Genomic DNA, 27,011 nt, shown 5'->3' on the forward strand with positions numbered 1-27,011 from the left:
ACATGCTACAAATATGCTTATAATAATAATAATTATTTTTACCCTGCCCATCTGACTGGGTTTCCACAGCCACTCTGGGTGGCTTCCAACATACATAAAAACGTAATAAAACATTAAACATTTAAAAAGCTTCCATATACAGAGCTGCCTTCAGGAAATAATAATCATTTATTATGGATTGTGTGCTACAACTTATGAAGGGATGTTGTCACAAAACACAACACTGTTCTACCATTGAAGGGGTGTTAAGATAGCTTTTTAGAAACAGACAAATGTTTAGAACTGGACACTTAAGATGCAGCCCTGAATGTACTTTTCTGATTATTTTTCTTCTACAAAATCACTACAGTGGTATCTCGGGTTAAGTACTTAATTCATTCCAGAGGTCCGTTCTTAACCTGAAACTGTTCATAACCTGAAGCACCACTTTAGCTAATGGGGCTTCCTGCTGCTGCCACGCTGCCGGAGCACAATTTTTGTTCTCACCCTGAAGCAAAGTTCTTAACCCGAGGTACTATTTCTGGGTTAGTGGAGTCTGTAACCTGAAGCGTATGTAACCTGAAGCGTATGTAACCCAAGGTACCACTGTATAGGTATTCTGGGTACCTGGCAGGATCACAAGATCACCCACACGGTCACAGCTAAGAAACTTGGACTGGGATGGTTGAAATTAGGATGCAGGGAAAGAGAGGCTGATGGGAAGGCAAGCAGAGAAGGAGGCAAGAGAACCAGCCACACAGGCAAGGGCAGAAAGTAGCCTCTAACCTGGAAGCCTTTATATCCTGTCCAGCTTAGGAATGCACAGTGGCAAGTTCGATGCACTTCTGGGGGAACAGGGAGCTTTAGTTTCCTTTCACTCTCTGAATTAGCCAGCCAGCATGGCTTAAAGTTTAGCGGACTCTTAATAAACTGCATGCTGAATCAGCGCAGGTATGCAGCCTTGCATTAGATGATGGGAAATAAATATTACTGACTCACTGAGTCACACTCTCTCCAACCGCTTGCAAAAGACATAACTTTTGCAGCGTTCTAGGGCTGTGGTTATTTTTGCAATGGTTCCTATGGTGAATTTTGCAGGTGGCCTGCCCCACTTGGTTAGTGCGTGGAGGTATTTTCTCTGTTTTTAGTGGGGAATAAGTAGCTTGCACCTCTTTGTGGCATGCAAAAGCAATTTGCCCAAATAGAAAGGGGTCACACTCAGACAATTCAGAAGTGAAGACTTGCTTGTCTATTTAACCCTCCCAAATAAATTCTGATGCAGTACATTCCACACTGCAGCCTTTGCCAGCTGGGCACCGACCAGGTGTTTTGGACTACACTTCTTTCAACCCCCAATCCAAAACCTCTGGAGAATATCAGCCATCAAGCTGGCAAAGGCTGCCTTACAGCCACAGAAGACGCATCCCTAGCATGGAGGAAACTGGTGGAATGTAACAAATGGGGAGAGAGCAGGTGCTTCTTTGTAGAATTAGTAGGATTGTAGCTTCAGCAGGCCCTTAAATGGGACCTCCTAGCTCTGTTTTGAAGACAGAATCCCCAGCCTTCTTGCCTGCCTTTGTGACCTCACACCACCCTGCAAGCAAGTGAAATGATATGCAGGCTGCTCTAATGAATAAGAAATCTATGCTCCTTCAGTTTCCATCAAATATATTTGTCAGTATGCAGTGGTCACGTTACTCTTCCCATCTGCCTCTCCTGCACTCAGCTGGGTGCAAGCCACTGCTCTCCAGATTATTCTGACTGCAGGCATGTGACATTTCAGAGTTAAAGGGACTGTGACCCATTTCATTAACTCCCTGGATTGGCAGAGTAAAGGTATAATTCCTTTAAAAATTGCTGCAGTCCAGTCCACCCTCAGCTCAACTTCAGCAAACCTCCATTGAAATGAATGGTGTTTCCACATCTGCAGTGCTGAATGGATCCTTTTGACTTGTCATCTTCTAAGTTGGAACATCAGTGAGTTACTTTTGTAAAGAAAACAGGGTTGTTTGCCTTTCAACTCTTGAAACAGAAGTCTTGGGGTTTTCCCAGACACTGGGGGGGGGGGGGGGAACCAACCTATTCACCCTCCCACTATGCTCTGAGCAGGCAGTATTTAGAATAAACTAAATGTTAGATTAAAAAAAAAATGCCTACAGCAATACAAGGTGATGATGAAGGGCAAAAGAGATAGAGTTGTTGAAGGTTGCCGCTTCGTTTTATTAAGTGAAAGTTTCTGAAATGTGTTAGCACGTAGTGTGCCTTTGAGAAAGGATATCTGTCTTCTGCTTCCAAAGAGAGGACAAGTGAAAAGCTGCTCAGGCAAATAGCCAGCGTAAGGAATTACGTACTAATGGGCAATATCAGTTTCAGCTCTGGCAGCAGAGTAAGTGCAGTGCTCGGTTATGTTTGCCATGCTATTACCAACTGGAGTTCACCAATTGCACTGTTGTGGAAAGTGATGAGAGTTGGAAATGAATTGCAAGCCCTTGGCAATTAGTAACTGGCATTGAGCTTTGCAATTAGCATCAAGAACCTGGCTTTCAAGAGCCCTGCAGGCCTAAAAAAAGGAATACAGTACCTTGCTTTAGTAAAGCATGGTTTGGCAGCGCACACCTATACATTCACACCTATACATGGGAAGTCCCATTCTTTCCAATGGGGCTTACTCCCAGGTAAGTATGTGCAGGATTGCTGCCAGTAAGGCATCTATACATACATGCATCCTTAAAAGAAGGATGCTATAGTTAAAAGGGCTCTGTTGGCTTTCTTAGCAGTAATGGCGGCAGGGGCGGGCACTGCAGCAGCAGAATAAAGCCAATCTTTAGAACAGGGATGAAGAAACCTCAGCCCCTGGTGGGACTGAATGCAGTCATTTGAGTCTATCTAGCTAATGCTTCCTCCTTGCCTGGATGGAAGCTAGAGAGGGGCGTCTCAGCATGTGCATAGGTGAGCCTGCTATGCAAAGGTAAAATTTACATCTGTTGCTCTTTTTTCACTTTGGCCCCACCTTCCACTGGCATATGCCCTGCCCCGGGTGATAACTCCTAGGGGCCAAGGTAAAATATTTGAGAGGGCCAGGCCCTGCCAAAGTTGATACAAATTGATATTCAATTGGTGTGTGTGCTGCATCTTGTGATTGATTATGTGGGTCGGGGCTTACCTGCCCCCCTGTTTTATTCAAGTTGGCACCCCTGCCCCCCACCGTCCCCGAAGGTTGCCCAGAAAGGAATGTGACCCAAGTGGAATCCAGACACACATAAAAAACACTGTGAAAATGCTTTTTTAAAAAAAGTTTTGGAAAATATATTGAATTCACCGTATCTCGCCATCTAGTTTCACATTTGGAGAATGCACTTTACAACACACTCAAAACATTTATTTGCAGCTGCATAGCTGAATCCTCTCAGTCTGGAAAAAGGTTCCTCACCCCCTACTTCAGAGACCAGTATTTAGAATGTTATAAAATGCCAATGGAGAAGTTTCAGAAGTCGTGTAGTGGCTGGAGACACACATTTTCCCTTTTCTTTTTTCCAGACAGTTAAATGTGATATGACTGCCTCATTCCCATTCAAACTGATTTGCGGGGGGCGGGGTTGCATTAAATGTGCATCCAACATTTCCACCACTTCTGCTCCAATCTAGTCCTGCTCTTTGATTATAAGCATGTATCTTTCCAGTTTTTCTGGGCAGGCAAAGGAAATGAGTGGGAACGCTGTGGGCAACAATGGCTCTGTCACAGAAATATAGGGAGAGTCAATGGTTATGCGAGCTGCCTTAAAAAAAGAAGAAAAAGAACCCTGCAACATGTTCGTAAAGAACTACTACGATTCCACCAAGGGGGGAGGGGTTCATGCCTGTCTTTCATACCTTCTTCAGCTCCTTTAATAATCATTGCTTGTCTTTTAGAGGAATGTCTAATTTCTTCTGAGGTAACTGAACTTAAAAGCAATATTGCTTGCTCTAATCCTGCATACTGCACATGGAAACATACTTCCTTAGGGATCAGGTTCACACATGCAAAGTAGTTCTTCATGTAAGGGGGGGAATCAAGAGTGCAGAGGCAGTTTTAGGGCAGTGTGACCAGTTTCCCCACACTGGGCCCTGACATCAAAGCTCTGACAGGGTCCTATAGTCCTTCCTCCTCCCCAAAACCTACTTAGTGCTTTTCCAGCTTTGGGAAGGAGCAGGGAGGGCTCTAGGACCCTGCCCGAGCCCTCACACCTCCTTCCCAAAGTCCAAACAGCAGAAGGCCTGGAGGGGGGCACCAACTTTTGGCCTAGCTCAGGGCACCACAGTACCAAAGGCTGCCCCTGGAGACTGGGATGATTCCTGAATGCAGGTAGACACATTCAGCCTACTGTTATATACAGGAATCTCTAGATCAGCACCATTATTTTGAGTAATGGGTAAAATGCTTAACGCAAATAGTTTGAAACATTGCTTGTAGGTCAAAGGTTGGATTAGATCTGAGCAGAATTCATAGTGATGATTCCCCCCCCCCCCTCCCCGAAACTGAGAAGTCAGACTTAGTTACCTTTAATTAACCAATGGGACTTCAGTAATGAAGAAGTCATCTCATTGATTTCCTTGGGATCTAAGACTGACTTAGTCTGGATCAGACACAAAGTAGATATTTATTTAGGGTGTTAGTAGTGAGACTTAGGTTTGAAATTTTTGAAGATACCTGCCATTTTGTTCCTGGTGATTTTTTTTTTGTTCTTTTATGATTTTAAATCCCCCCCCCCATACTTATAATTTTGCACATCTTTATTTATGAGAACAGGGATTTAAATTTGTTACCATGCATAGAGCTGAAAGCTATCCACGCTTCAAAACCCCACATGCTTCCAGTGATTAATAATTATTAACAATGGGAAATTCTATTCGGAGTAACAGAATCTTTCTTCTTCTTCTCCAGCTAATTCTTGCCACTTGGGAAGGAGGTTATAACTTACAATGTCAAAACCTGACCAGTGCAGGAGAAGCCGACATCCGGGTAAGAAACAAAAAGCAACCCAAGAACGGAAAGGTGGCTGTGAGGCTGGCAGGAGTCATATTCCAAAATATCTGGAAGGCACCAGGTTGTCAAAGGCTAGGCTAGCCTCACCTTGATGTCTCACAATTCTTTCTTAGGCTGTATTCATGTATACACACTTAGCTTAGGGGCAACTCCCACTGAACTCAATTGGGCTTCCTTCTGGATAGCTATAAAGAGGATCGCACCATTGCCGCATTTCTATACCTTGGTAGAATTTTTTTAAAAATGCATTTATCATTCTATGGCTAATCTTTAACTCTGCCTTTTAAATTTTGTCCATTGGGGTGGGTTTGTTTGTTTGTTTATTTAAGCTGTTTTTTCACATGACAATCTCTTTGGTGTACAGCTTATGCTGGTGCTTTTTAATGGGAAAATTTGAGCAAGCATTTCCTAAAAATAGTTTTTCAAGAGGAAAAAGCTTACAACCTTCTGCAGCTAAGAGAGGCTATCCCCCCCTTCAAAATTAAGAAAATGCTTCCTTCCTCTCCATGTATCTCTTCTCATGCTGCGCCTTCTTCAGCAGCTGTCTGGATTCAGCCAGGACCCAATTCTAGAAAAGAAGCTATGCTTTCCTTCTCTTTCCCTTTTTGCACTATTTACATGCCTGGTAACGAAAGCTGGAAACGGAGAGTAGCCATAAAGAAACCGCCTATCAAATTTGTATGTGTATATGGGTCTGTGTATATCTCTCTCTGTATACTCTTTATATCTTTAATCTTAGAGTTCTAAGTGAGACAAGAAAAAGAACTGGCACGAAAGGTATTCTTCTAACTGCAATTGCCAATTTCACTTCCCTCTGAACTTTCCTCCCAAAACCTTGGTGCTGAATTCACATTAGATGCTTTTACTGTTGGCTTGCTGTTTCTGCTCCTCCATATTCAAAGGCACTATTCACATGCATAGAACCATAGAAGTGTAGAGTTGGAAAGGACCCCCAAGGGTCATCTAGTCCAGCCCTCCCTTAGCAATGCAGGAATCTCAGCTAGATCACACGTGAGAGATGGTTGTCCAACCTCTGCTTAAAAACCTCCAAGGTTTTTCACCTCCAATCCTGCGTATTATTTCCAGACTCAAGAATTGGCATTGAAGACAATTCTCCTGGGTTGAGCCCGTGTGAGTCTTGACGCAAACTAAGTTGTAGGAGAGGGGTAGGGAATTAATTTATAAGAAGAAAGGGAGTACAGTTGTTGGGGTGGGAAAGCATTTTTATGAAGACTAGTTGGAGGGGAAATGAGGCAGGGGGAGCTAGCATAGACTGTTGCATAGACAGGAACAGAGCCATAGGTCAGTGGGTAGCACATCTGCTATGCATGCAGAAGAACCCTGCTTCCATCCCCTGCATCTTCAGGCAGTGCCTGGAGACTTCAGCCTGAGACCCTCGAGAGCCACCCCCAGTTAGCGTAACTAACATTGAGCTAGAGCAGGGCTCCCCAGACTTGGATCTCCAGCTGTTTTTGGACTACAACTCCCATCGTCCCTAGCTAGCAAAAACCAGTGGTCAGGGGTGATGGGAATTGTAGTCCAGAAACAACGGGAGACCCAAATTTGGGAAACCCTGAGCTAGAGGAACCCACTAGTCTGGTTCAGTAACCGTAGCTTCCTATGGGTTTTCTGGCAACAAGTGGCGTCGCGGCTGGCCCTACCGTTAGGTGAAGTGCTTGTTTCCGGCGGCAAATGATCACCCTCCCTGCTGCTTCCCCCCTCCCCCAATTCAGATTCATTGAGGGCAGGAGGGCAGCTGGTGATGATGAGGCTGGTGGTATCGCTGTACCTGCCCCTGGTGTTGCTGGTGGCAGTGCTATGACTGTATTGTGGTGGGGCTGCGGCTGTAGGCTCAGACTGCTGGTCTGGGTGGCGCAAGCACCGAGGAGCCATCTCTGCTGATCTTCTGCCCACTTTGTTTCAGGGAAATGCCTGTGACCTGTGCTGTTTCCCCCCCCCCAAAAAAAAAAGTTGAGCAACTATCTCAGTTGAAGTTAAGGTGACCCAGATAAAAGGCAGTGTTTGGCATAGCCTTGAAACAAAAAAAGACAAAAAACAAACGAACAACCCTCTCTGATGTTTGCTTGCCTGCCTATGCTCTTAACATATCAGTACTTGGTCCCCAGGCAGTTGCCTTAACTGAATTATGCACTCGGGGCACAGCTAAACTCTGGAATTTGGTACCTGCAAGAAGTGATGGTGCTTCTAGATGGATGCTTATTGTGCAAATACATGCAGGGTTGTTGTACCTGCCCCCGCCCCAGCATTCAAATGAGTTAATACAAAGGACGGTCCCTATTATCTCCCACTCAAATTCCCACTCAGCCATGGGTAACCTTGGGCTAGTCAATGACTCTTAGCCTTAACCATACGTGCCAAGTTATGCTTGACGTTGGGGGGCTTTGTCAGGTGCGTGTGATGTCACAAGTGCAGCACACACGTGTGACATCACATGTGTTGGGAGGAGGCCTTGGGGCTGACCATAGAGAGGCCCAACATCACTGCAGGGAGGCCCAGCTGGATCCTCTGCCACTGCAGGGAGGCCTGACAAGGCCTGCAGCAGCCAAGACCCTCAATATTGGGGGGGGGGGAGGGTCAGCCCCATCCCCACATATTTCAGGGGGGCTCTGGTATCTTCAGCCCCATAGAGTTGGGACCTATGGCCTTAGCTCCCTCATGAGACTGTTGAGAGGATAAAATGGGGAAGGGGAGAACCTTGAGCTCCTCAGAGGAAAGGTGGAATATAAAATCAATTAAATGCCATAGTAGAGATTTAATGTACTTATAACTCTCCTTTCTCCCAAGCTGGGATTCAAGGAGATATTCCCCTGTCAAAATATGGTACACGACACTCTTGTAGCACAGAAACTTAGTCTGGCAGAACAGAGAGAGAGAGAAAGTAAATAAATATTGCACAAACGATTTGCCCCAACATAAGGGAGCCTCTGATTATAGCAAGCATGTTCTTTGTAAGCTGAGAACATTGTATTTACTCCCACCATGTGTAAGAATTTCTCCACAGTCAGTGGCATGCAGGGCCATATGTAAATGCCTCGCACAATTTACTTGTTCTGCTCAATTCATTATCCATTATTAGAGCCTGATACCCTGTTGCAAAGCCCACCATGAATTGCATAGTTCTGCTGCTAGATCGTGATTCTGAGGAGTAATTTGGAAGCCTTGCTGAGAAAATGCAAAGGAGAGGGGGCATTAATAAACAACAGCTGCTCGGGGACTCAGCATTGCATACTAAGTAGGTTCCTTTTCTAAGACAGGAATTGTAGTTGCTCAGAATTAAATCCCACTGGAATCTACGAGGATTACTTCCAATGGCTTGTGTTTAAGACTACCTCTAGGAACGAAGTCTGAATCTGTTGCACTCTCTGGGCTTGTGCACACTGCTCTTTCCAGACATGGTCCATGCTTAAAAGCCCTGTGTCTGGGAACCCTTTTGTTTGCTCTTTAAAACCCGCTCCTTGAAGCTCAATTGGCGCAAACAGCAACCCAAAGAAAACCTGAATTGATGTTTGCTGTGATTGAGCACTAAAATGTGAGTTTTCATGGAGAAAACGCCAAGGCAAAAAGAAAAGCTAGGACACAGAGCTTTTAAGTGCAGTCCTGTGCCTGTAAAGAGTAAGCCCCATGGAATATGGGGGGGGGGGGGCTTGCATCTGCATAGGACCAGGCAGCACCCAATTTTGGATTACTTTAAGCCACAGATGGGAAATCTGAGGCAGTCCAGATGTTGATGGACTACAACTCCTCTCAGCCAATGGCCAGGGATGGTGGAAGTGGAAACCCAACAACAGTTTGAGAAGGGCAGGTTCATCGCCCCTGCTTTAAGCCATAGGAAAATATCTTAAATCTGAGTTTTGCCTGACTAAAGGATTATTCAAGGATAGCAGAACATGTTCCTCCAAGAAGAGAGGTATTAATTCATCTGTCTTGTTCCTGCAGGTGGCCAAGGTGTTGTGGTGGTATTACTTCTCCAAAGTCATTGAATTTGCTGACACGATGTTCTTTGTTCTGCGGAAGAAAAACAGTCAGATTACTTTCCTTCACGTTTATCATCACGCCACTATGTTTAACATCTGGTGGTGCGTCATGAACTGGATACCTTGCGGACAAAGTTAGTATTCGGAGACGCGGACTTAAAATGTAACCAAGCAACACACCTAGAGTACCTTCATATATGATAGATCTAACAGCAGATCTATGCAGTCCTGCCATTTGGGGGAAAGTGGAGGTGAATCTCATTTAGTAAACATGAACAAAATGTTGCGTAAGCTGTTAGGCTCACTCTCCGCCTGAAGTAAACACATAGCAGCAGCAACAGCAACTCAGTTGCCATTTTGCTCTGTTGAATGTTCTGCTGCATTTAGTATATTGTAGAATCGACCGCAGACACCTCCTGTATCCTGCAGATGGTGTGATGGATTAAAGTGTGCAGAACAGCTAGAATACTGCAGCACATTCCTTGAGATCACTAGTTCAAAACTCACATGCATACCATCCCAATCTTGGTTTGTGAGCATTGTGCAGAAGCCCCTGCTTCTTCCTTTTTGAGTCTCTTTTGTGCAAAGAGAAATACTGAGGATGCAAGAATTTTCTGTAGTCCTCTGGCAGAGCAAAGGTTGGAGGGGACTCATAGATCTATTTTCCCCTTGTAGTGAGGTGAAGTAAAGGAAATGATTCTGAGCTAATTAGCCGATTAACACAGGAACCGGTTGCAGTTTTAAAAGGATAGAGCAAGGGTGAGAAACTTTTCTTTTTAAAAAAGAACAATATTTTATTTTTCATTTTTGGAAATACCATTTTTTCTTTTTATATATACATATAAATATATATACATATCTTATATACATATCTAATCCAAATTTTCATTAATTTACTTCCCCCTGCCCCCCTGGTTTCCATCCCCCCCTTTTATTCTCCTTGCATATAATTATATTGGGGTGAGAAACTTTTCAAAGGCTAGAGCAAGGTGCTATCTTCCCCATCCCCCACAGATCGAGTCTGACAGGTGGGGCAGTCTATCTGTCAATCATTTGACATACGAATGACATCAGATTGCATGTTTTTGCCTGCAGTTTGGAATCTAACCATGCTAGCAAATGCACAGCCTGCGAAGCCCGACTAATCGCCAGTGCTTGTAGAGAACTATGCACAGAACTTTGCAGGCACCACCCGCTTAGTGGTGCTTGCAAATCCCCTTTCGGTGGAGCCACATCTCTATGGCCTCAGGTGTAGGGTTAGGCTCGTCCTACACCTTACGCCATAGAGATATGGCTTCACTGGTGTTTCCCCAGTCCACCACCAGAACCAACACCACTTGAACAAGAACTCACTACAGAACCAACGCCACTTGAACAAGGTTAGAAAGAAACCCATATAGGCTACAAGAAGGAAAACAGCATAAACTCACGGAACCATCATTATGTAACACTCCCATGCCATGGTAGTAGAGGCTCTGAGCTCGGCTGCCAAAGGAAACCCCGCCTGTTCTTTACATTGCCAGTGAACCATAGTATTGATTCTCAGAAGAAAGGTCTTAACAATGAGTTCAATTCAATCACAGGTTTCTTTGGACCCACCTTGAACAGTTTTATCCACGTCCTCATGTACTCCTACTATGGGCTGTCCGTCATTCCATCCATGCGCAAGTATCTGTGGTGGAAGAAATACCTCACTCAGGCACAACTGGTACGCTTACAACATTTTGTCATTTGTACTGACCGTAGTTCTGAAAATAAATATATAAATCCTTTGTAGCAAGGTCAAGCTAGCAATGAGCCAGTTTGCAATGGAGGACAAAGTTGAGGGTGGGGAAGCTTTTAGTTCTTCAAGGCAGATTATGCTCCTTCTTTTTCCACTGTCCAGGGACACTTGCACAATGGCAAGGACCCACAGCCCTATCCCAGCTTCCAAACATGTATATGCACAACTGCATCATGCATTACACATTCACGCTGCATGTGGGAATCAGCGTGATGTAGTGGGTTTGTCTGCAACACAAATCTTCTAAGATGTGTATGCCTAATTCTACATAGAATCAGGCTTGGGGCCATCTCAGTCTAGCTGCTCCACCAGGAGAACCATGAAGAGACCTTATGTCTTGGAAGAAGGAAGCAAGGAACACACAGCCAGGCAATGAGTTGCTCAAGGCCAGTATTTGGGAGAAGTGTGATGGATGTAAATCAATTTGAAAAGCCACAAGGATCTTATAAGAACTGGGTGTTTTGTGGGTGGGGTGGGGGAATATGCTATACTGGAGCAACACCAAGTGCTGGCAGGAATAGAAGTAGCCCCAGTATAATTGTAGTTGATCCCTCTACTCATTGACACTGCCCCATGTTTTAGTGTGAGCCTTGCCTAGGTTCAAATTCGAAGGACAACCTGTGTGGCACAGATGCAAGTCACATTCTAGATATGACTGGGAGTTGCACTTGTGCATCCTGCCCCCTATGCAACACTGTAATAGCCAGAGCTGTTCTGTGCTGAGACGATGTATGGGCATGTTCTCTGATGTGCTCTTGAGGGATAGTGTTATGCCCGTCACATTGACGCTGTTGCTATTTGGAGCACGGCTGCTCCATGCTCCTGTCTTGACTTGTAGAAAACTCATGCATTAAGTGACACTTCATCACCTGCAGAGTTTCCAGGCTGGTGCCATCAGACATCACAGCTCTCCATGCACTAAGCAAACTACTCAAGATATTAAGGCCAGGTGAACAGAATATGTAAGAACCCCTAAAACATTAATGGCCTTATTTTTGTTGGTGTTGCCACAAGCGTCAACAGGTATGAGTAGTCAACATTGCCGCTATGGTGTCAAGGTGCGACCTGTAACTTTCTGAACAGAATTGATGTGAAGTCACCCTGGCTTTTCTCTCCAGCAAAACAGCCATTCGAAAGGGAAACTGCCATTTTTTTAACATTCATTAACAACCTGGGTATTAAATGTAGGTGAACGGTGGTAGAGCGGAACTTGTAGATTGACAACACAACCATCAGTCATGAGAAAGGGGTATGAATTTTACTTGGGGAAGGCCTAATCCTGAAAATGATGGGCACTGATGTTTCTTTCTTCAACAGATCCAGTTTTTGCTCACCATTACACACACGCTCAGTGCAGTTGTGAAGCCATGTGGATTTCCATTTGGTTGCCTCATCTTCCAGTCTTCATACATGGCCACACTGGTCATTCTGTTTGTTAACTTCTATGTTCAGGTAAGTTGAAGAGGAAAAGGATAGCTGCATATGCTTAATGAAGAGTGTCTTGAAACTTGGCATTCCTAGCTTTAACGGAGTCAAGCTTGGTTTCCACCCCATGCTGGTTTTTAAAACAAACTTTATGTATCTTCCTCAAATTGCTCATTGAGTTGAACTTGAAGGGGGCACTGAGGTGAAGGAAGCACAGTCATGCCGTCAGCAATTATGCAACATCCACTGCAGTGTGATATAATGTTTCTTATTGGCGTGTCCAATTCTGCAATGTTAAGAGCCTTTGTTGCAAGGCTCCTTCAATTCCCGTGAAACGTAGGGGAAAGGAAACGTGACAGCAAAATCAAACTGAACCTTCACTTATAATGAAAAGATAGATGTCCACTAGTGTGTCCACCAATTCAGCAGAATCTAGTATAGAGCAAACTCTATACTACAAAGCTTCAGCAAATACAGGCAAAAATTATGCTTCAATGGCTACAGTGGAGTCCTAATGGAAAATGATGGGCAGGCCGAGTTAGGAATGTGCATTTGTCATCCACATCAAAAGAAAATAATCTGGCCGCTTCACCCAGGCCCAGCTGGGCTTCGCAATGCAGGTTTATCTGCTGCATATGTAGAAGCTGTTGCTGTGGGCAGACCTTTCTTGGTGAAGCAGGGCTGAAATATTTAATCCAGTATTAGCTTTATTATTAGATTTACATTCCACCTTCCCCCCAAGAGCTGAAGCCAACATGGGTTCTCCTTCCAATTTCCCCCCTCCCAGGTTGTGCTAGGGGATAGTGACTCTTCTCCCCTCCTCCCCCCCCCCCCCTGCTCAAAGGACACCAAGTGAGCATCATGGGCTCAGTGGGGATTTGAACCTCCCACATCCTGGTCCAGCACTCTAGCCTAGGCATCCCCAAACTCGGCCCTCCAGATGTTTTGGGACTACAGTTCCCATCATTCCTGACTACTGGTCCTGTTAGCTAGGGATGATGGGAGTCGTAGTCCCAAAACATCTGGAGGGCCGAGTTTGGGGGTGCCTGCTCTAGCCACTACACTACAGTGGCTCTTATTCTCCTTCTCCGGGTGCAGAATGGGCCAGAATCAAGGGCAACATTGGTTCCAGCGACAGATTCTTAAGCGAGAGAGCGCAAGCACCTTTTCCACATCACTTTTCTGTGCAATAAATTTGCTTTGCTATTAACTTGTTTCACTCGCTCCACTTACTTTTTTCTTTTTCAAGGCTGTTCTTCTGCTAAGAGTTACAGCGTTCTTCTTGTACTCAAAGCTACACTATATTATTATCTTTACTTGTTTTATTATCTAAGTTATTTGAGATGGTAGCACATTCAGTGCTGCTTGTAAGAGCAGCGCTGTTCACATTTCAGCAAATCTAGCGCTCAAATGCTTACCCTGCACTTTCAAAAAAAAAAGAAGGTGGCAAAGCACATCCCTCCCCTGCCTACAGTAATTTCATGAACATTATAGAGAGGTCTCCCAATTACGTATCTATGTGCCTATTTATTTATTTTTTAAAAAGAACAGCAGCATGGCTAACCCCTTTTATCCTATACATACAGGGTTGGAATTTTATGCTGTTGTGTCACAGAGAAATAGCACACCAATGACAGAATGCAACTACTGTGACATACTCTATTATTATTATTATTATTATTATTATTATTACTACAAAAGTTGATTAATTTATTATTTATACCCCGCCCATCTGGCTGAGTTTCCCCAACCACTCTGGGTGGCTTCCAATCAAGTGTTAAAAACAATACAGCATTAAATATTAAAACCCCCCCTAAACAGGGCTGCCTTCAGATGTCTTTTAAAGATAAGATAGCTACTTATTTCCTTCACATCTGAAGGGAGGGCGTTCTACAGGGCGGGCGCCACTACCGAGAAGGCCCCTCTGTCTGGTTCCCTGTAACCTCACTTCTTGCAATGAGGGAACCGTCAGAAGGCCCTCGGCGCTGGATCTCAGTGTGGGAAAGGATCAAATGAAAGGACTTTCCTATGAAATCTTGCACAGCAATGCTTAAATGGGAAAAGAAACTGGAGCAACAGCCTGGGGTGGGGAAACACTACAAAACAGTGAACAACACAAACAACGCTGACACCAAACTCTACACACATTAAACATAATAGAAACACCGCCACCCGACCCCACCCCCATCCATCTTCCCTCTCTCCACCCCCCTTTTTCTTCTCTCTTTCTTTTTTCTTCTCCCCCTAATGCCTCAACAAATGAAATGTATTTGTAAAAATGTTACATGAAAAAAACAAACAAAAAACGAGGCACTACACTTCTGTAAAACAAGAAAATCCTTAATAAAATATTTTTTTAAAAAAAACAGCTCTAAATTTATTGTATAGCACAGCTCAGCAGTTCTTCCTGCAGTCAAGTGTAGATAAAATCACTTCTAGATGCAATAGATCTACATCTAAGATTGTTGTAGGTGTTCTTCTCCATAGCAGTTGGCTGGGTGGTCAGCAGCATCTCTATAGCTTGCTGAGGGGGGTGAGGCTGGTGAACACACACTGGCTGAGACAATGCAATGTGGCCTCTGATGGGTTTGCACTGCACCACCACCCCTCCACCTTTTTCTCCTAGTAAGCCACAGCAGGGCTGATGATGAGGTCAGTGGCGGGCAGTCGGGTAACTGCTGCTGCCTTGCTGACCTCTAGTGGTTTTGCTGATCCATTTCTTTTTAGCCCTCTATAAAGGATGTCTATTGAGTTTGTTTAGGTAACTTATAAGGAAGAGGTTTTGTTAAGAGAGAGTTGTTAAGTAGTGGCAAAAGCAAGCACATACAAAAACAGAATTTCTCCAGCATGATACCATGTATTTCAAACAAATGCATCTGCAATGAGTTTCTCTGTGTAAGTCCAGGAGCACATTTCTGTTCTTCTGAACTGCTATTCAGTTTTCTGGGCTTCTGGAAGAGATTTCTCTGTGGATAATGAATGCATTTTCTCCATTCTGTTGAGTATGATATTCTACAGCCAGCACCAGTATGTTACAGCAGTTGCCATAACACCAGCTTGATGAAGGCTAGTATTCAATTGGGGTTGCATCAGTTGTTAGTCCTGTTCACGGTAGACCCATTAATGGCTTAGGTCCATTAATTTCAACAGGTCTACTTGATGTGAACCTTAGTTGGATACAGCCCTGTGTATGTTTATTTTTTGAGGAGAAATATTAGTACATTAGCCTTTGGAAAAAATACTGGATAAGGAGGCACTATCAATAGTGGAAACTGTTAAAACAGAAGTCATGCTGTTGTATGCTTTTTAACTGCAGGAAAAAGAACTTTGGCTATGGCTAAAAACGTTCAAATCTACTTAGAAGAGGATGGCCCTAATTTTGATTACTTCTGTTTTTCCTTCCAGACATATCGGAAAAGACCTTCAAGAACCAATACAAAAGAGGCCTCTCTAGTAACAGAAGTCAAGAACGGGTTCCATAAAGACTACATAATGGCAGCTAATGGTGCTCTGAACAAAAAAGCACAATAAGAAATATATTTTATTATACTGTAGTGTACAAAATCTTTCCTCTTTTTTTTGCTAAGCCCCCCCCAAAACACGAGTTGACCAGGCAGTTGTGCACAGCTTTAGTACAAGATTCGACTCTGTTTTGTTAACGTTTAGCAATTTTTACTCCCTTGTTTAACTCACGATTGATGACTTGTTTTTAACAACGTAGTTTCAAGTGTTTTGATAAATACCTCCATCAAAATGGTGAGGACATGCTGTCTCTTTCACCCAGCCAAAACAAAGCCACATTTTGTAAATTTTAATCGTGGGCAGAATGCCTGACAATTGTTGTTCCTTGGGATAATGAAGGTATGGGGTGGTGGTGCTTTGAACAAAATCCTACCTATTGAAACCAGCGGCAGGTTCACAGGTATTAGTTGTGCAGACATACAGTATATAATCTCTGTCTTAGGAAGAAGTGTGTGTTTTAGTATGGTTGCATGGTGACACTAACTTTGTTCCCCCCTTGGATTCCAGGAAAAAAAGTGACTTGTATACTAAAAATCTTTGTTAATATCTTCATGGGGATAAAGAGAGGTAAGAGGATTGCTCTTACTCCACGTTCTGGCAAGAGGCAGTGTAAGGTGCTCCAGAATTTCCTCCAACTTCACGTGCCAACTAAGAACACCTGAACTGCATTGTCCACCCTGAAACCATCCAAACGCTGGTGTACCTGCTGCCACCCTTTAAAAATGTGCTGCAACAGGTATACCAGCTGCAGATCACCTTGCAGAAAATGTGTTGGGGCATAACCCGTTATGCTAAGCAGCGATCGGTCATCTGACAGAGCTGACTGCAACCTTGCTATTGTCTTTTTTTACCCTTCACAATGCTTCCTTGGCTCACCAAGAAAGGTATGGTTTATATCCAACCCCCTGGTTTTAAATCTGTGTGACTGCAGAATACAAGTTCACTAGATGCACCATAATAGTCTTCCTATGAAGCATTGTGGAAACCAGGAAGAGGGGCTTGCTTACAGGCAGGCATCACCAATACTGGAGCATGAAAGTGCACAGCTGATAAGACTTAAGGCAACCCTATACAGGTTTGCTGAGAAATAAATCCTACCCATTTCAATGGGACTTAGTGTCCATTGTGTGGGATTGCAGCCTCAGAGTTTTAGCATTAAAATATGATAAGTCAGATCACTTGCACCACCAGCAGCCCCCGTTTTGAAAGCTGAACCCCTACTTCATGAGCTTTGCGCCTTCTTAATTTCTTGCTGTGGGTCCATAAGCCCATATGCTTGAGCCACCTTCTCCGACATTTAAGTGCTTCTCTCTCTACTCTATTCTAGCAGCCACCATACCTGTTTAGGTGTGTTCTGTTACCAGCAGATTAAGCCTGTTCACCACTCGGATGCTATGGCCTACGGTTACAGTGGTAAGAAGCTAGATTCTGCCACACATTCGTAAGTGTCATCAAAGCATACAGTCCCCTTTCAAACAGTTTTATCTTGTGGGACACTTAACATTTGCTGCTGATGGACATTGGTAGTGACAGAGCTTGGTTTAATGCAGCTTTTATTCCTAGTATGAACCTAAGAAATTCAGGCTACCAAGCAGCTGCTTGATTCTGTACTATGACAAAACATCAGCAGCAGGAAGCAGCTCTGCAGCTAAGACCGCTCAGCCTTGCTGAGAAAAACACTTACCATTCCACACATCCATTATTTAATTCCCATGTTGGCCACCCCTCTCCCAGTTGGTGCAAACAAGGCCAGCCACCTTAGACAATTTGGTACCCTAACTTTGTATGACTGATGGCTCCAAATGTAATCGGCACACATTAAAACCTGGAGGATGAGGAGGCAGAAGCGTTGGGAAAAGGAAAAAAATAGTTGTGTCTGGAGTCCAGGTGCAGGAGACAACAGAATCCTAAAAGCTCAGCGTTAGCACAAGGACTATGACCCTGAGTATGTTTACTTGCAAATGATTCTCACTTAAATCAGTAGGACTTACTTTGGGGAGAAAAAAGCTTTGCTAGAAAACTGGGGAGGGGGGCAGCAAATATATGCACCATGCCTTTATGAAGGTGAACTGTTGCCACTGATGGGTAAAAACAGTAAGAAAATAAGATTCATCAAAGCACCCTAAGCATTTGATTCTTAGAAACTTATCAACCTTTAGGAATTCAAGTGGAAGCCAGGAAGCAATGACAATTTTCCCCTCTAGAGGGTAGCACTACATGAAACCAAATGACCACTTGAGTGTGGCCAGAAAGATCCTTGAAGTGACTAATTCCTTGCCTCTATTTTACTCAAATAAAATCCACTTGAATTTAGAGTTCTGGCATAGAAATTCTCACCAGCATTCCATAATGCCTGAAGCAACCCCCACCTGTGTGAGGAGCTCCCATGTTCAGCAACCTACAGATATGTAGCCTGCTGAAGCCGTGATGGGTGCTTGATTCCTTCGTCTCCGGGAGACATGGTTCCACTTGACTTCCAACACTTGATGACTGCTGAAAACAACTCTTGGAACAAACAGGTGTTTGAATTTTAACCTGAGACAGACACACTTTTAATCCAAACACAGCCTGAAAACCTTTGCATCAGGGATGTGAAATTCATCCAAAAATGACAAGCCATTCCGAGGAGCTCTCAGATCTCCTGGTATTTGTTAGTTCAGGTATGAAAGTTTACTGTGCAGTGAACATTCACAGCAGGGGTGGCTAACCATTGCTGGTGTTGCTGAAGCCCCAACTCCCATCCAACTTGGCCAGGCTGGCAGGCACTGGAGGCTGTGGGGAGTGTTAGCAACTGCACACCTCACCCCTGGGTTTAAAGGGTTTTTGTTCCATTTTTAAAGGATGTGCTGGGGGGGGGCAGGGAAGGGGAGGAACATTGCCTTACTCAATCTTTCAAAGGGCTGAAAAATACACTGTAGATTTAAAACCACTTGATAAAATCGTAATCAGGTACATGTCTGAATACGCAAAAACTAGTAACATGCTGCTATTCTGAACAACCATCAGGATAACAATTTCTGAAATTATTTTCCTGTATCAGTGTTTGCCGTTGAAAATAAAACACGTTTTACAGTCAATGCGTTTTGCGGTCTTCTGTTCTTGCAATAGCTTGGAATATGAAAATACCCAAGATTTGGCATAACGGGGGTGGGGGAAGGGTGTTAATTATTTTTTCCAGCACTAGGTTGGGGGGGGGGGGAGAGCCACATTCTATCACCCATTACATGCCCTATTATATTCCCATTATATCCTGCCTCTCCCCGTATAAACTGACCCAAACTCTTGTGTTCATCATCTGACCCAAGAGGTCTGGAGTGTAGTAATACGAGAATGGGCCTTTTCTGCAGTGGCTCCCTGTTAGTGGAGGTGGTTCGTCTGGTACCTTCATTAAATATCTTTAGGTGTCAGGCGAAAACATTCCTCTTCAACCACACCTTTGGTTGATTAACATTCTACAGCCTTTTAAATGTGTTTGTGGGAGCGGGGTTATTATTTTGATGTTTCTGTTTTAACTATTTATTTGTGTTTTTACGTCGTATTTTTATCTTGTGAACCGTCCCGAGATCTTGCGATGAAGGGCTGTATATAAATCTAATAAATAAAATAAAATAAGTACCGTAATTTGGAAACTACACCCTGTCAGGTAGAAGTGCAAGACAACTCTTCACATTTAATCAGCACCTCAAAAGGAAATGGGTAAGTCATGAGCCCCCCCTTAGTTGTTTTCTACCCATGTTACCAGTATTATTAAAACCTGGCAGTTATGGCTTAAGAACTGTGTTGCCCTACCTTCTTTGCTACATGAATCCCTTTCATGGGCACTTGAGGCAGGCAAAACTGAGCTGCGATTTGGGCCACACCAAACACTGCTAGATGGAATCACTTGTGTCCAACAGACCGCACTCTTCAAATACATTTTTTAGTTAGTCCCTTAGACAAGTCAAGCAAGAGGTAAATCATAATAAAATAATAAAAAAGAGTTTTCATCCAATAAGAAATTGGGGGGCAGGGGACACTCAAACAATTGCTTCTTGTTAGGAGAAGGTTATCTTTAATTTGTGTTTACAACATTATTGGCTGCTTATAAAATATAAATGACAGATAAGGATGGGAAGGAATGATATCAACTGAAATATCAGCTACGCTATGCATTTCACAAATTGTTGGCACCAGAAACCCCTCAACACTACCCCCTTGTGGGAAAGAGAGAGAGCAAAACTCATTTAAGCATCATGTACATGTTAACAGACAATTGTTTATAGTTATGGACTGAAGGCATTTGTCCAGCATATTTTAAGAAATGATTCAGACACGTCAGCATTGATCAGAGCTCTTCGGGTCAGCTTAAATTAATTTTAATTAGTCGGAGGCAATGACAGAAGTCTTGCTTCTCTCCTCATGATCTTCTGCTTCATCAAACTGGGGGGGGGGGGGGAGAAAAAAAGCATGCAAAATCTATTAGTGCTTTACAGCACAGTCCTTACCTAGATTCACCGAGTACTACTCAAAGGAGACCAACTGAAATAAATGAACCTATGGCTTGTTAACTTCAATGGGTCTACTCCGAGTCCCACTGCCACTGAATACCACCCTAAGTATTTTCATACATTTGGGACCAACACATCACAGGAACAGACAAAAGCCATTATGACTGCGGGAAGCCTCGTTCTACAAAAAATGACCGTGGCAAACCCTTTATGGAAAGGGATAAGGAAATAGTAGTACTCTCAAACTTACACCCAACCCATTAACTACACGAGGACTAAACCTTGGTTACAGGCTGAGATCAGTCTGAAGCCAAGCTTCAGATGGCATGTTAAAGCAAGCCACAGTTTACATCAAAGCAGCCTCCACCTCCTCTCAGGGAGCCTGTGGATATGTCCCAAGGCATGATTTGGCTCAGAGATGTACTGACTATAAATGAAGGTGTTAAATAGTTAGATAAAGAACTGCCATCTTGCCCTGTTCAATAAGAGCCTTTGCTTCTCCTTGTAGTTCCTAAGACTCACACCCGCTGTTCAGTATGTAATGTGTGGCAATGTGCCCAGCTACAGCCCTTACCTTTCCATTTTGGGCTGCGTCCTCCAGATTCTTTGCTGCTCCCTCCAGCTCAGAATCCATGGACTGTATCCTATGAAAGAAACCAAAATGGGTATAGTTGAATTTGGTGCAACTAAAGTTACTGCTCACGCTCCCCCAAGCTGCAGTCAAAACCCAGGGTGAAGGCTGAAGCGAGGAGGAAAGAAAGAGAAAGAGAGAGGAAGGGAAATACAGCTCTTCCACAGCTCATGATGCTGCCTGATGACTTTGGTTGCCAATAGTATTAAGGCAGCTCTTTGTATGACAACAGCTGTAGCCTGGGATGGGCAACCCTGACATCTAAGACACTGACGGGCTGTTGAACATTGCACCCACTACATAAAGTGGCCCAAACATTTCAGCCTGATTGACCCTAAACTTTCTTCTCTGGTGGAGTCTCCTTTCCCAACAGTTTATCCATGAATGCAAGGATGAGATCCTCAACAGTGGCCACATGGATTTTGGAGACCAGGGAAGGTTTAACCTTCTCCTCCTGCCACAAAGTCCTAACCATGAAAGAAACAGGGATGGGGACGGAACTACAGAACTAGCTCCTACACAAGCCTCAATCCAAACTGGGGGGTGCACCATGGCTGTTATTTTTAAAAAGAAAGAAAACGACACCCCAAACCACATGCACAAGCAAAACTAAAGATGCATTTCATGTAAGACGCAACTTGGCCCTTAGCGTCACCATTATTATTCCTCTTTTTTAAATTTTTACAAAATAAAAACAGGAGCCAGGAAGCCGAGATTTGGCAAATGTTCTGTGGATTACTGGTTCTGCATGGGCTATTATTATTATTTTTTAATGCCATTTTTCATAAATGGCTTTTGAAATTGTGGTGACGGATAAGGAAATTGACATTTACATTTTACACACAAGTTGTGCTGCAGGCTTGTTGCAAGAGGGGCATTCAATTCCTCCGCACTTACAATTTATTGCGGCTTTGAGGATTGCTGGGGGGGATCCAATGTCCCTGGCAGCAGAAGCACATCTTTGTTCAAATAAAATAATCTGGAAAAGCATGAGCAGATATACACCCACCCACTCACTCCAGGGTGGCTGTGTGAAAAGAAAAGTACAGTAGAAGGAACACCCAGTCAACTGGGCTTGCTTCTTCCAGTTGTGCCATTTGGAGACACCATCAGTGATGTGGAGATACATGTGCTAAAGTACCCAGAAGATAGCAAGCCCAACAGACGGAGGAGAACAGTGCACAATTTTTTAAGCGGTGTACGTTGGACAGACAGCAAGATGATAAATACCTCTGCATTTGACGAATACAAAAATTGCTCATTTTGCTGTTGAGTTTGTTGGATTGCTTAGTCCAAAATTCCTGAAACAAACGTTCTCAAGGTGAGTCGTTAAATCAATCCACAGACAACAAATAAAATGGAAAAGAAATACACACACCAAAGTATCCTTCTCAAGGTTAGAAAGAAACCGAGTTCTCTTCTCGAGATTGGCAAGTTCCTGGGTAACTGTCTTGTGGAAGTGTTCCAGTTCATTCAGCCTGTTGCGGACAAACATAAGTCATTTTACCGTTTCAGGAAAGCACCATTTGACACTCATCTCACTAATGCGAATTGACAGAGCTGGGGGGGGGGGGGGGAGATGCAAATACAACATGGAAAACAGAATAAGGAGAACCATCTGCTACACCAGCTAGGTCCTTCGACATGTACTGCAGTGTGACTCCCTGATGGACACCTCTTGGGCTGGACTAGTAAAGCAAGCCTAATAAAATGGAAGACACAAGCTGGAAAACAGTTTTCATTGATTGAGATAAGGGAGGAAGCAGCTTAGATAACAATGCTCCCAAGCCTGCTTCAATAGCTCTAGGAAAACCTCTGTACAAAAAAGAATAGTCATCTTCACTTCAAGTGAACAACACTGTACAGCAGTCTCTTCTTGCAAACCTCCTGCAATTGTACTAATAACAAGTCACAAAAGACTTGAGGCTTTTGACAGCAATTACTGCAGAAGAGATGCCACACCGTTATTTGATGGATGCCACGTACCGGCCCTGATGAATCTGATTCAATAATGCCAAAATATGCCGTTCAGACGTCCTCAGAACATTTTGGGTAGAAATTGCCATCCTCTTGTACCTAGACTAGTCACAATGCCAGCAAATTAGAATGGGGGAAATCCTTGGAGCAGGTGAAGATACATGTTGAAATATTCATGCCAGTCTGTAAGCAACTCGCGGGGCACTTAAAATAAGCATGAGGTTGCAAATTATTAGTTACCCAAAAGGTTTTCTTCAATACGTGTGTGAAGCTTTCAAACGCAGCAATGACCTCCGAATCACCAGCTCCTTCCTCAAGTATTTTGGAGAAAAATATGTCTTCCTCTAACTCTTCTAAATTATGGCCTGCAAGAAAGACACACCACACACACACACACACACACACACACAATATAAGAACTTTGTGTATGCTCAGTATCTTGGGGAAATCACTACTAAACTGCAGCATTTTTTAAAGGAATACTCTGGAAGCAATTCAATGTGTTTTGCTGTCCTGGGCTTCTTTAGGAGGAAGGGCAAGATATAAATTTAGTTAATTAACTCTCTCTCTCTCTCTCTCTCTCTCTCTCTCTCTCTCTCTCTCTCACACACACACACACAGAGAGAGAGAGAGAGAGAGAGAGAGAGAGAGAGAGAGAGAGAGAGAGAGAAACACCACACAGCACATCAAATCTAGCTTGGCCACCTTTCCAGAGAGCAACTGATAATAAAAGCCAATCACAGAGTACATTCAAAAAGCATCAGCATCAATGGCTGCTAGAAGCCTGAGTTACTCTGAAAACAAAGGAGAAACCTCTGCAGTGGAATGTTCTGGAAAACACAGGTAGATCTTCACTGTCAACAAAACACAGGAAGTAGGGGAATTAGGAAATGTGAAAGGAATTCAATTCAGTACAGCTGCAGCAAAGGCTTGCTGGTTTCTGCTTAAAACTAGTCACCTTCCCGAGTCTCCTCTTCCATCTCTGGGGAGTTGAAGAGTTTTCTTGCCACAAAAGGAATGGTAGGGGAGCACTCATCCCTGGGCTGCCTCCTGGTGAGCTTTGAGCACTTTCCACTGGTACCAGCTGACAAATCTAGCAAAGACAGAATCCCAAACCCATTTCTTTGTTGCCGGAGGTTCTTATAAGGCTTTGCTTGCTGACAGACAAATGCTAACATGCATTCTCCTTGAATTAAGTCCCAAGGAACTTCAGTGAAACTTCTCTGTTAAAGCAAACTTAGGTCCATACCATGATGAGATTCCAAACTTTCACCACCAGGAAGCGTCTCCACCCCCATCGTTCAGCCCGGACACTGAGGTCCAGCACAGAGGGCCTTCTGGTGGTTCCCTCACTGTGAGAAGTGAGGTTACAGGGAACCAGGCAGAGTGGTTCTTGGTAGTGGTGCCCGCCCTGTGGAACGCCCTCCCACCAGATGTCAAAGAAATAAACAACTATCCAACTTTTAGAAGACATCTGAAGGCAGCCCTTTTTAGGGAAGTTTTTAATGTTTGTAGTTTTGTTCTGTTTTTAGTGTTCTGTTGGGAGCTGCCCAGAGTGGCTGGGAAAACCCAGCCAGATGGGCGGGGTATAAATAATAAATTATTATTATTATTATTATTATTATTATTATTAGCCTTGCAATAATGGCGGCTGCTCATATCCCTGGGCTTAGGATACTGTAAATGCCTGGGGCGGGGTTGGAGACCCTTCCTCTTTACCTGAAAACTTCCGCTTGGATTTGGAGACTTTGTCTTCCATGGGCAGAGTACTAGAAGCAGCTTCATGTTTCTAAGAAGAACAAAAGCAAGACAATACGGCAACTGCAGTATGTACCATATTTTTCGCTCCATAAGACGCACCCGACCATAAGACGCACCCGACCATTAAGACGCACCTAGTTTTTTTAGGAGGAAAACAAGAAAAAAAATATTCTGAATCCCAGAAGCCAGAACAGCAAGAAGGTTTGGTGCATAGCAATCCCTCTTGCTGTTCTGGCTTCAGCGAAAGCAATGCTCTCGCTGCCCTGAAGAGGCTTTGCGTGGCTATCCCAGAAACCAGAACAGCAAGAGGGATCGCTGTGCAGCAATCCCTCTTGCTGTTCTGGCTTCAGGGATAGCTGCACAGCCTGCATTCGCTCCATAAGATGCACACACATTTCCCCATACTTTTTAGGATGGAAAAAGTGTGTCTTATAGAGCAAAAAATACGGTGATAAAAAAGGGCATATGATATCCCCATACAGTTGTACCTTGCACGTCAAACGTTTGACTTCCAAAGCTCCTGCAGCCAATAGGAAGCCGCAGAAGCTCCGTCGGACGTTCATCTTCCAAAAATAGTTTGCAAACCAGAACACTCACTTCTGGGTTTGCGGCATTTGGGAGCCAAAACATTTGAGAACTAAGCTGTTTGAAAACCAAGGTACGACTGTATTACTACTGGGAATTACAAAGTCAGAGATAGTGCAAAGCAGAGAGAAACTCATTTTCATTCAGCCCATTTGGGGACATGAGTGCATTCTTCAGGAGCAATCTGAAATCTTTCTTCAAATTCTGCAGCTTGTCTGCATATTGCTTATCTGGCAAATAGTGCTACCATGATGCCAGAAAGACAGCAGCAGCCATTCATGTTGTTCCAGCTACCCTACAGAATTGAATGAAGTTTAAGATCCTTCCCAAAGAAGAAAGCTGGGTTTCGAAACATGCTGAGCCACAATAAATCTGTCTGGCGAGCACTTCTGAGATCAAGTTTCTTCCTTTTTGCATTCTTTCTGGTTTCTGCGGCTCCCTGTTTGTCTGTCTGCAAATAACAAGTGCAGCATTTTTGTTTCCACACGAAACAGGTGCGAACAGGTGAAATATCACAAATACGTCACCCACACATTCGGGAACTGTACCTTGCTCGCTCCAGCTTCTGAGCTATTGGGCGAAAGGTGACTCGGCAAAATGTCGCCCGCCATTTCCAAGCCATCTAAAAAGAAGCAATTAATCTGTGAGACACATCTGCAGGTCCTTGAAGTCCACAGAATCTCTCCAAAACACAACAGCATAAAAGCATCAATGAGAAGTGCTGCTCCATCTACCTAGAAGTCTGTATATCTGGACAGACAAGCCACTACCCCAATCCCCCCCCCCAATTCTGTCACATTTTGCTGAGACCACAGCCTCCCAAACCGCGGATGACGTGACAAACCTCTAACCACGTAGAACTTTGCACTACTGAGGCGGGGAGAAGAATCACAGAATCGTAGTTTTAGAAGGGATCACAAGGCTTATCTAGTCCCACACCCTCTGCAATGCAGGAATCTTTTTGCTCAATGTGGGGCTCAAATCCACAAACTAGAGATTGAGAGTCAGGGTCCAATCGAGCAAGGGGGGGGGGACTTGTGGGATGGGATGTTGTTTTCCCCACAACTGAATAAAACAATACAGTAATAGGAAACTAATATGCCAAGAAGGCTAGACTACAACTCTTCTCCTTGACATGCTATTTACTATCTGCAGGGATTTTTATTTTTATGTATGGAGAAAGTATTCCACCTTTGAAGGTGACTCAGAAACTACAACTAATCCAGGATGTGGCTGCTAGACTGGTGACTGGAAGTGGCCACTGGGACCCTATAACACCGGTCTTAAAGGATCTAAATTGGCTCCCAGTATGTTTCCGAGCACAATTCAGGTGCTGACCTTTAAAGCCCTAAATGGCCTTGTGAGAAGCAAAGTTACAGGGAACCAGGCAGAGGGCCTTCTCAGTAGTGGTGCCCGCCCTGTGGAATGCCCTCTTATCAGATATCAAGGAAATAAACAACTATCTGACTTTTAGAAGACATCTGAAGGCAGCCCTGTTAGGGAAGTTTTTCATGTTTGGTATTTTATCATGTTTTTAGAATTCTGTTGGGAGCCGCCCAGAGTGGGGCAGCCCAGTCAAATGGGTGGCATACAAATGTTGTTGTTGTTGTTGTTGTTGTTGTTGGTGGTGGTGGTGGTGGTGTTGTTATTCCACTGTGGTACAGTCCAGTTAATCCAAGTGGTACAGTCCAGACATAGGCTTGCCAGCTCATCTGTTCTGAGAAACAAGCCTTAGAAACAGATTTTCGGATTGTGCTATGCAGATGAAGGAGGAGGTACAATTCTTAGCGACTGAGGGTTGCCATGGCATGGGCTTTCCCCATTGTTGAGAGACTTCCAAGTG

General features: G+C 43.9%; 1 protein-coding gene across 2 annotated transcripts in view; it reads left to right on the plus strand.

The window, feature by feature from the left end:
• The window catches only part of ELOVL2 (ELOVL fatty acid elongase 2), a 51,921-nt gene extending 33,117 nt beyond the window's left edge, over positions 1-18,804 (plus strand). For both annotated transcript variants that reach the window (XM_077933293.1, XM_028737736.2), the window contains 5 exons: positions 4,901-4,978; positions 8,960-9,131; positions 10,581-10,705; positions 12,098-12,232; positions 15,611-18,804. In XM_077933293.1, coding sequence (XP_077789419.1) covers positions 4,901-4,978; positions 8,960-9,131; positions 10,581-10,705; positions 12,098-12,232; positions 15,611-15,736 — 636 coding nt within the window. In that variant the 3' untranslated portion in view covers positions 15,737-18,804. The remainder of the gene's footprint in view (positions 1-4,900; positions 4,979-8,959; positions 9,132-10,580; positions 10,706-12,097; positions 12,233-15,610) is intronic.
• The last annotated feature ends 8,207 nt before the right edge of the window (positions 18,805-27,011 follow it).

The sequence above is a fragment of the Podarcis muralis genome, chromosome 8 (genome assembly GCF_964188315.1).
Source record: "Podarcis muralis chromosome 8, rPodMur119.hap1.1, whole genome shotgun sequence".
In the NCBI taxonomy this organism is placed as follows: Eukaryota; Metazoa; Chordata; class Lepidosauria; order Squamata; family Lacertidae; genus Podarcis; species Podarcis muralis.